The 10,725-nt window shown below is 32.3% G+C and overlaps 1 protein-coding gene across 2 annotated transcripts; it reads right to left on the bottom strand.

Annotated features, from left to right (window-relative positions):
- Positions 1-2,125: 2,125 nt before the first annotated feature.
- Positions 2,126-5,772, bottom strand: LOC104231426 (signal recognition particle 19 kDa protein). 2 transcript variants are annotated; one of them, XM_009784423.2, is made up of 4 exons: positions 5,682-5,772; positions 5,373-5,560; positions 4,308-4,407; positions 2,126-2,580 (listed from the first exon to the last, which is right to left on the bottom strand). In XM_009784423.2, exons 2-4 carry the CDS (start codon positions 5,547-5,549, stop codon positions 2,450-2,452), a joined length of 408 nt encoding a protein of 135 aa, XP_009782725.1. In that variant the 5' UTR covers positions 5,550-5,560; positions 5,682-5,772; the 3' UTR covers positions 2,126-2,449. The 2 variants fall into 2 exon arrangements, with proteins under 2 accessions (XP_009782725.1, XP_009782727.1); XM_009784425.2 differs by having other exon boundaries at positions 5,373-5,553; positions 5,682-5,771.
- Positions 5,773-10,725: the final 4,953 nt, after the last annotated feature.

Raw genomic sequence — 10,725 nt, forward strand, 5'->3', positions numbered from 1 at the left:
TTTCCCCCCCTTCATTTTAAACGTCGTATAAAGCTGTATTTGTAAAAATATGATAAATGCACCTCATTTTGGTCATAGAAATTTTGTAAAACTGTGCTAAAAACTGGCTTGAACCTCGATAAAGAGGGAAAGATAACGCCATTGCTTAAATCCCTAGGCCAAGATAGAGAATGGATAATGAGCACTCAGATTAGTGGTGGCAAAATGGTTAAAAGAAAATTGTTATACACATATTATCCATTAAAAAATGGGTTGGATAATGAACCTTTTAAAAACGGATCAAATATGAATAAGAACCATATTATCCACTTAGAAAATGGATAACCAAGTGGATAACTATTGTATAATGGTTTAACTTTACATTTGTAAAGCCTCAAATTGGGGTTTTCTCAAGTTTGTAAGACTTGAAATTCTCCCAAAAGTGATCATATTCAAGAAGCCATAGGTAATATGGATATTCTTATTATCCGTCGGTTAATCCGTTTTTTATCCGTATTAAACAGGTGTCGGGTCGGATAATTTACCCGTTTTTGCGTAAAAATAGCACGGTCTAGCCAGTTTTCGGACTGGTCATTCAAAAATAGCCAGCATTTACCAAGTCAATAAAAAATAGTCACTATTTTGCTGCAACTGAGACCGGTTCAGCATAATATATTGGAGTTCGGTGCACTGTGTATGAACTTCCAGCATATTATGCTGGACCGATATACTTTGCTGGCTCCAGTATAAGATACTGGAAAGTGGAGCACCGGTGCTCCAAACTCCAGTATATTATGCTGGACCAGTATATTATAGAAATAATTACAAGAAAATACACATGACTTCACACCATAACAAGAAATGCCCCATGTTTTTAAGTTTTACCCGACCTAGCTCACATTGTACATATTTTGAAAGCATTAGCAAATTCAAAATATGTGTTCTTACAACCATTGCTTCTAAAAACTATGGAGTTAAATCTATGTTCTCACAACCATTGCTTTCGCTCTCACTTCTTCTCACATCTTCTACATATGCTTCAAGGGGCCGTGTATTTTCTGCTTCTCCTCTTGTGTCACCTGCTTGTAATGTAAGAAAATTGAAGAGTATAAGTCCACCATTGAAGACCATTCAAAGCTTTACTTTCAAAAATAATTTTTTTTTTAAAATTTGTTAGTTGTTTGGATTGAGTGTTGTTCCAATTGATTGAAAATATCAAAAGGAGTTCAGAATTTAAATTTGAAGTTATTTGGAGTAGATTTGAGCAAGATTTAAGTTAAATTTCAGAAAAGACGCAATGAAGAAGATGAAGTCAGTTTTTTGTATAATTATGTATAATTTTGTGTTTAGTGTATATGAGCGTAGAAACATACCTTATACACTATTATACATTTTTATACACCTTTATACAAGCGCGTGTTGACGAACTTCTTCCACAATTTTCAGTTGCAATTCTTGTTCAAAACCAGTCCAAATCTCCATTAAATGACTTCAAATTTTATATACAACCTCCTTATACTATTTCTAACAAGTCTAAATAACACTCACTTCAAATTTCTCACAAAATCAAATTCGGAATTTAAACCCACATATTTAACCTTGTTAAAAATCTAATTTTCACCGTCCAAATGAATTTGGTTTGTTATACTAATATTTGAGTTACAGTTACTGATTTGAAAATTAATTTAAAAAGTTGAGAAATCTTTTTTATGAGAACCTATTGGAATTGGATCTTAACCTATTATTTTTGGGTTTGTTGGTTGTAAATTGAAATATGGGCTATAAAATTGAAAAGTAGGGAGCCCACTTGGTCTAATGTGAAATTTTTCCTATATTATACTGAAACTCCAATATATTATGTTGGAGTATTTTTCCGGATTTTGAACAGTGTTTCGTTCAGATTTATCTTTACATGAAAAGTGGCTAAATTTCGACTACTTTTAAAATTGAGCTATTTTTGAACAACCACTTATAAATCTGGCTATTTTTAAATTTCACCCGTTTTTTGCATTACACATTTCAACACGTCTATATCCAACCCGACCCGCGCCGTTTGCCACCCCTAACTCAGATCATCGGTGCCAACTAGTTTGAGAAACCAGTAGGCCAAGGTATAATGAGCATTCAAATCATCAGTACCAACTAGTTTGAGATAGACGCATATTGTCATTCCCCAACTAATTTGGGATTAAAGCATAGTTGTAATCTAACACAAATATTAACAATCATCATATGGCTAAGTTCGGCAAAAAAACCAACAAAAATGTCTCAAAATTCTCAATCGATGGTACAAGTACATTTGACACATTCTTGGATAGCTCATTTGTCCCTTCTTCTTCTTCTTCTTACTTTGCAAGTCTTTGCAACATCTCGCAAAATCAAGTCGAAGAAAGAACTACAACATTCCGAGAAAAAAACAGATCTAAGATATTCAAACGGTCTGAAGAAATTGAAACATTACCTCCTGAAACTATCTCTTCTTTTTACCCCCCTTCCCAGATTTTGAAGAACCAGCTGCAGAAGAGGATGCAGGCTCCTGCTTCTTAGTCCTATTAGGATGTCTCCGGACCAACTCTGCAACATGGATCATCAGCTGTTTCCCTGCAATATACAACAATACAAGTATTAAAGCTGGTTGAAATTAGCTTTAACAAAAACAAATTACTGGATATCCTTAAATACCACAAACATCAATAAAAGCTAACTGTATCACATGTACTTTTTCTGACGAGCACAACCGTGTTAGTGATGTTACTCGATTTCTTTCAGAACACGATGACATCTGTCATAATTAAAAACAACCTCCATACGTGCGCAATGCCTCACATAACTAGAGGATGTCAATTATTTTAGATAAGCCAAAAAGATTCATGAATAAGAAACCAAGTTGATGTCAAGGAAAAAAATAAAGAAGAAAAAAGAACATGTACAAGAAGTGCATGTGGCTCTCAATTGAATTTATACAAGTAGGAGTTGCTGGGATACTCCCCAAGGATAAAGGTTATTATATCTTTCTCATGCTTTCACATTGAAATACTTTTAATGCCTGAGACCCGAATTACACCAGTATCACAGAAGCTCCTTCACAGCCAATTTAGAATCTTAAGCCAAAAATTAAGAAAGCATTTCCCAATTTCTGGCAGGGAAAAACAGTCCAACAAATTTCTTGTTATGCTGCTAATGTCCGCAATTGATAGATACACAAACTGCAGTAGAAAAGATCAATAAAATCTCAAATGGCGCAGCCGTATTTGCAGTAGGTTTCATATGAATTAAACAGGCCCTTATCTATTTGGGTTCGGATACACCTCTATTTCCCCACTTCTATTTCTCATATCACATACCAATACCTGCAGCATAGTTTCTAGTTAACCCAGCGTTTTCTGCAGAACAAGGACATCAAAACCACTGTCTCCATTCTCTGAAGAGGAAAAATTATGATGCTAGGTTGTCGTGGACTGATTGAGCTTGTCCTTTAGTTAAGTACTGATACACTAGAAATTTTACTGAAACTAGACCCTGTTTACTATCCTCAACTTCATGGAAATCCAATGACACAAATCCTGATATATACTCACGACACACTTTTGTTCATCCTCCTACTTATATGGACTTCTCACAATATGTCTTCCCCCAGATACACTTCACGGCCATGTTTATCCTCATGCAAAGGAAAATCAATCATACCGAGGATCTAATTTCTTCTGTTTGGGTTTGTAAAAACTTGGAGTTTACATTCCTCACTATTTTTCTTGTAATTAAATAAACTTAACCTGGACAAACAACCATTTCTATTCCAACTTTCCGGGGCCAAAGAAGAAAGGAATCCATCAACCAAATCTTGATAAGCATTTCCCAAAGAGGGCCTTATAGAAAATGAATACACCCCAACTCCAAATTCCAATCCTTAATGAACACATGGAAGAGAAAACATATACTCCTATTCAAGTTGTTTCCAAGACCCTCCTACAAAATCATAGCCTACGACTTTCTATATAGAGTTGCCAAAGATAACATCAATTGTGAATGGTGGATATAGCTTCACAAGAATGGTATAGAACACTTTTAGGCCATAGATTAATGATGGTCACTTCCCAATTATCATTAATGTTTGAAATATTTAGCTTTTTTATCCATAAGACTTTCTTCCACAATTTAAGAGCATAGAAAACCACAAACCACTCCATGTCAAACACATTGTTAAAGCTTAAAGAAAGCTAAAAGTAGCATGAAGTCACTCAACATATTGTGAAACTATAATGCTTTGCCAAAGTTTTTAACAAGATAAGAGGACAGAACAATGGCCCAAAAAAAAAAAAAAAACTTACGGGAAGAAATGGCAGGATTGTAAGGGGTTCCATCTTCCTTCTTCAACAAAACTCTCACTCTTCCTCTTTGCATGAAATCTCGAGGATATGCCTTATCGAGCTGTTACAACCAATCAAGAATATAATTACAAACAAATTCTTTCTCAATCTTATAAGTTTGCTGATTCAAAAGTTTAAAAAACATTAATAAAACAGTATTGTTCACAATTGCCATCTTTTTCTTAATGGCACATTTCATCCTTATAGACCAAGGGTGCTCGACACATCACCACAATTAACTTCTTTCTCATAAGTAACAAGAATACTTTGTTTTTAAACAGCTTACCATCTTTTCCATGGGAGCATTAGACTGAAAAATGCTAGTAAATCCTATTCAGAAATTTGCTTCCACAAGTAAATTTTCACCCAGCCAATCATCCGGTGATGAACGTCTTTACTGGGGTTGGGGAGATTTGGTAAACTAAGTAAGAGTCCGTTAATTCCAGCTGTTATTTAAATTCCATTACCTGAACAACCCCCCCCCCCCTCTTCTGTTGCCCTAATGAAATAAAACTTGTAACACCAAAAACCAAATAATTCATATAAGTGATTATGAATTATTAAACTAGTTGCAATTAAGATTAAGTTGTTATTATTACACTTACATTCGTTCATATTGGTCTATTAGGTGTCCGTATGTAGAACTGCGAGATTTAAATAGTCTAGGGAAGTGGGAACTCTAATTTGCCTTAAAAGATGAATTATTTTAGTAATCCAACAAAATAAGTCTGCTTAGGGCAGATAAATACAGAGGATTCATATCACCGACCCAATTATCTCATGATCAAGGCATAGTTGAGTGATTGTTATATATATCTTCTGTTGCCCAATTATCCACATACAACCAAGTATCCACTCAAACACGTCGAAGATATAATTCAATAAATAAAAATATGCTCTCTCTAACAGCTTAACCTTTTAGATGAGATGATTACACATCTCAATAAAACATACATATACCCATACACATAATCATACAAATTATATAATAAATGAAACAACCGAAAGATCGACGAAGAAACAAACCTCGATAGCACAAGGGATTTTGAGGTAATTGCAGCAATCACTAATCTCAGTAACAGTAGGGTTTTCACAAGCTTTTGTCACGCAAATTCTCCTTCCTTCAGCTATTGTCTTCTTTGAATTTATATAAATTGGATACATTATGTTCCACTTCTTGATATTCTTAATTTCACTATCCATCTTTCTGATCTCTACCCAAAAAGCACCAATAAATTAGAATTATTTTTTAAAAAATGGGTAAATTAAATTATGATTAACAATAGTATTTACCGTAAAATTGATTGAAATTGGAATTAAGGTGAAAAAATGTACCTTTGATAAAAGGAGAGAATTGAAGATTGAAACTGTTGATCGGATCGAATGAGAACGGGGATTTGCAGAATTCGGTTTTGTTTGGTGAACTGGGCTGAGTTTTAGGGCCCTTTTTTTTTCTTCTTATTATTACATAAATGAGGGTGAAATTCAAAAATAGCCAGATTTACAGGCGGTAATTAAAATATAGTCACAGTTTTAAAAGTAATCAAAATTTAGTCACTTTTTATGTAAAGATAAATCTAAACGAAAATATTATTCAAAATCCGAAAAATGTTCCAGCATAATATACTAGAGTTTCAGTATAATATACTGGTCCAACATAATATGCTGAAAATTCATACACAGGTGCTCCAATCTCCAGTATATTATATTATGCCGGAACTTTTCGTATTGCACCAAAATAGTGATTATTTTTCAATAATTTTACAAATGTGACTATTTTTACAATTACCAATCCGAAAACTAATTAGCCTATGCTATTTTTACCCGAAATGATGGAATTTGGGCCTTTTTATTTTAAGTCCAATTGTTTGAGTTGTAGTCCAACTCTGTTAATTGGAGAGATGGAGGAATTATAATATAAATAGCCGGCCAAAATTATTATTTACTTTTGCTAGCCGGTATACACAGATTATATATTGATTATACGATATAATATATATATTACACATGAATTATACACCCGCTGATTATTTTATTTTGAGAGATTAGTGGGCGGGCTATTTGGGTTAATTCATCAGAGAGGTATACGGTCCCGTTTATTTCGGGAGGGAGGTCAAATTTGCTGTATTAGTCCTCATTAAACTTCTATATATTATCTTGATATTAGAAAAAAATAAAAAAAAATCCTTAAGCATTAATAGAGTTCCAACATGAAGGTATCCCTAATTTTAAACCATAAACAATAGTTGATGGGTAAATTTGAACATTTTTTCTAGCAAAATTTAGACGCGTTAAATTACCTATATCGCATTGGAAATCCATTAATAGCAACGGAATATATGAGACCAAAATCCGAAAAATCCTCTAGTATAATATACTGGAGTTCCAGCATAAGTATACTGGAACTCCAGTATAATATACTGGACTTCCAGCATAATATACCGGAGTTCCAGTATAATACACCGGTCCAGCATAATATGCTGGAAGTTCACACATAGGTGCTTCAATTTCCAGTATATGCTGGAACTTTCCGTGTATTGGAGTTCCAACATATTATGCTGGACCAGTGTATTATACTGGAACTCCAGTATATTATGATGGAACTTTCCGTGTTGCAGCAAAATAATGGCTATTTTTCAATAATTTTGCAAACGCTGACTATTTTTGAGTGACCAGTCCAAAAACTGGCTAGCCCGTGCTATTTTTACAAAAATTGCGTGAGGTAGCCACTTTTTAACATGATATTTACTTTTTATCCACCATTTTTAATGCTAAGCAAAATTAGTCACTGATCTATTAATATTAATATGAAAAGACGGTGTTACCTTTTCTTCTATCTCTTGACCCCGCCTTGGCCCAGCACATCTTCTTCGCTTCAGTGTCAAAAGTGCTTGCTCTTTGTTCCTTTTCTCCTCCTCGAGATCGACCGGGTGAGCTTATCTCACTAGCCAACCCAATTCCCTCTCTCTCTCTCTCTTTCTTGGGGATTAGGTGACAGACTATACATTCAATATTGACCAAATGAGAGATACTGCATTCTTAAGAAATCTCAAGCTTTTCTACCTGGTTTGCTACTTGGTTTGTATTTTATGTTTTCTTTGGTCTAGAACAGACTCTAAAGTAAAGTCTTAATTAGTAGCAATTAAAAAAAGAAATAAGGTAAACAAGAGATCTTAATTAAGAACGAGAAGTTTCCTAAATTTCAAAATGAAGTTAAGGACAATAGGTCCTGAATTTACAGTTACAAGTTCAAAAGTTAAGGACAATAGGGCATGAAGTCCTGAACTTAGACTAACAAGCTCAAAAGTTAAGGACAATAGGTCGTGAACTTAGACTAACAAACTCAAAAGTAAAGGACACTTGGTCCTGAACTTACAGTTACAAGTTTAAAAGTTAAGGACACTTGGTCCTCAACTTAGACTAACAAGCTCAAAAGTTAAAGATAATAGGTCCTGAACTTAGACTTACAAGTTCAAAAGTTAAGGACAAGTAGTCCTTAACTTAGAGTTACAACACAGAAATTAAGGACAGGTGGTCCTGAACTTCGAGTTCCAAGTTCAAAAGTTAAGTACATGTAGTCCTGAAGTCCTGAACTTAGAGTTGCAAGTTCAAAATTTAAGGACATGCAGTCCTGAAATCCTGAACTTAGAGTTGCAAGTTCAAAAGTTAAGGACACTTGGTCCTGAACTTTTATGAGCAGAAGGATGTTTTCGTCCGAGCAGGTATAATTTATTAAAGCAGTGGCTAAAGATTAAAAACATTCTAAACAGTAGCTTAAAAGTGAATACATATATTATTAGTGGCTAACCGTGCACTTCCCCCACAAATCAATGAGTAAATAAGGTCCAACTAAGTTGCAAATAGCAATAGCTAAGATATCATTACAGTTCAAGGACGTGAGACTACAATTTTGAATTATCTCGATATTAGACGGAAACAAAATATTCCTTTAACTATTATTGGAGTTTTAACGTGAAGGTACTTTTAAACTATAATATGGCTAAAACTGAAATTCATTAATAGCCAGACAAAATATGATGTAATTTGTTAACACCAAGGATATGAACGGACTAAAAGTGTAATGAGCTTAAAGTTAAGCAATTTCAGATAGCGTAGGAACAAATTTAGACGTTTTCCTCAAGGTTAGAAAAGATTGGCCTATATTATCACTTTTAGGCCGCGCCAGAAACTATTTACATTCGATAGCCGAAAAAGTGTGTCAAATTTATATAATTTTTATATATAACATACAAAATATATAGGAGTCTAAAATTGATAGGATCAACTTGCGTGGCCATAGAATTTGAGTAGGAATGTGTTAAGTTCTTTATATAAATTTTGATAGGATTTTTGCAATAAAAATTGCAGGTATGAACTTTAGCCAAGGAATAAATATTTAGTGCATAAATTCTTCTAAATTTTCTTTTATTTTCCTTTAGAGTAGCTTCTGTAGAGATTTATTTAATATTTTGGTTGTCCAATTATTAATTTCATCTGATAAGTATTAGTTGCTACTATATATATCTTGTGTATATGCATATTTGATGCTACGTGTATATGGTGATAAAACTATGTCGTGCATTCTTTAGACTTTTTCTTAAGTGCATCTTCAGATTTATTTTGATTGAATTAATTTTTAATGTCTCCTAAATGTCTTAAGTTTAGGCAAGTTCTAAAAAATTTGTCGGTCATTCACACTTTGTACATTATTTGTCTGAGATAAAATATAGTCTTTTTAGGCTAATTATTCAGATATGATATATAATTTGAGTACGGAAGAGAATTGATCAAGGGAGGACATAGAGAGAAGAATTTAGTGAGATTTCCATGAAGTGTGGAACCGAGAAAAAAAATCCGACTATAATTTGGTGTTGGGAAAAAAAAAAATCGATCATAATTGGTTTGGTTTGATTTTAACTAAAGAAAGTCAAATTGAAACCAAACCAACCCGACATTACATATATAGAAATTTTAGATATATTTAATATATAAATATACTTATTGTGATGTAATTTATAAATATTTTTTAAAATTTTTCATAATTTTATCTTTTAAGGTATTATTTCAAGGTTGGACTTAGAACTTTTGAATGCTTCAATAAATTTTATAGCCATTAATATTAGTTAGTTAACTAATGCTAATAAAAGTTCAAACCAAAATCAAATCAATACTAATGTTAACAAAAGACATTCAATTCAATATTACGAACGTGAATTTATTAAATATCTATTTTTTATTTTGCAACAATTTAGATAAAAATGCATAATCTATTTTTCTTTTTCTTTAGTGTTTAGCCATGTAATTAATATTCCCTTATTAGTCTATTTATTTTACCATGACTTAGTACTTTTAGATTATGTTTATTTTTATTATGACTTTTCAATTAGCAATATTTAATTATTACATAATTTTATTATCTTTATTGTTGAATATTTTAGGATAATGCCATGACACATCTCATATTTTGTATTATTTTCTTAGAAAATACTTTATATAGTTGTATCTTACTAGGATTAAAGAAATATTTTGAGCAAATATTATACGTTTTGTTCTACAATGATTTTATCGGAAAACCCCCGAAAAAACCCGAAAATCTGAGAAAATCCGAGAAAAATCGAGATTGAAAAACCCGAATTTTATTGGTTTGGTTTGGTCTTTAGATTTAATAACCCGATACAATTAGTTTGGTTTGATAATTGTCAAATCCGAACCAACCCGGCCTATGTACACCCTTATACGAAATAATAGATCATACTGTCTCGCTTGAGGACTTTACATTATACAATCACCTCCCTTTTTTGTTGTCTTTTTTTTATCAAATTATTTTTTAGGAGTTTTATCAAGTTTTTTTAGAATTTATAAATATTATTTCTAGTGATGTTATGACTAGGTGATTCATCTATTTGAGAAGTTATTGTTACACACTTTTAATATTTACTCTCTTGTGTAACATTTTTATTTTTACGTTTTTATTTTCTTAGTGTCAGAGAATTACATGCGAGGCACGTACATAGAGATTAATATATATATATACAAAAATTATATATTTTTCGGCTATTATTTTAAAAGTGACTATATAATGTCATTTTCTCAAAATTTTCCAGTTATTTGGCAACTAAGCAATAATCACGATATCATTAAAATTTAAACTGTCGAGAATACAGTTTTGATTATGACCTCTTGACTGTTGAGGTCAATCTCTTGGAATTATTATTATTTGTACATACAAACAAAAACTTTCTTATAGTAAATTTCGTTCAAAAAATATTTCTTAATCAAAATTAAGTGAGATGGTCGATTATGATATAGTTAAATATGTTTGATTATTACTTACAACTAACAATCTTTTGCGTAAAATAATAAAGGGTCAAGTACCCAT

The sequence above is a fragment of the Nicotiana sylvestris genome, chromosome 8, assembly GCF_000393655.2.
Source record: "Nicotiana sylvestris chromosome 8, ASM39365v2, whole genome shotgun sequence".
Taxonomy (NCBI): Eukaryota; Viridiplantae; Streptophyta; class Magnoliopsida; order Solanales; family Solanaceae; genus Nicotiana; species Nicotiana sylvestris.

What these genes read in the sequence shown, in the direction of transcription:
- LOC104231426 (XM_009784423.2), bottom strand. Translation starts at nt 5,549, where the DNA reads ATGGATAGTGAAATTAAGAATATCAAGAAGTGGAACATAATGTATCCA. An exon ending in AAATCCCTTGTGCTATCGAG is followed by an intron (nt 4,408 to 5,372) that starts GTTTGTTTCTTC and finishes TGGTTGTAACAG; the next exon opens with CTCGATAAGGCATATCCTCG. An exon ending in CAATCCTGCCATTTCTTCCC is followed by an intron (nt 2,581 to 4,307) that starts GTAAGTTTTTTT and finishes TGTATATTGCAG; the next exon opens with GGAAACAGCTGATGATCCAT.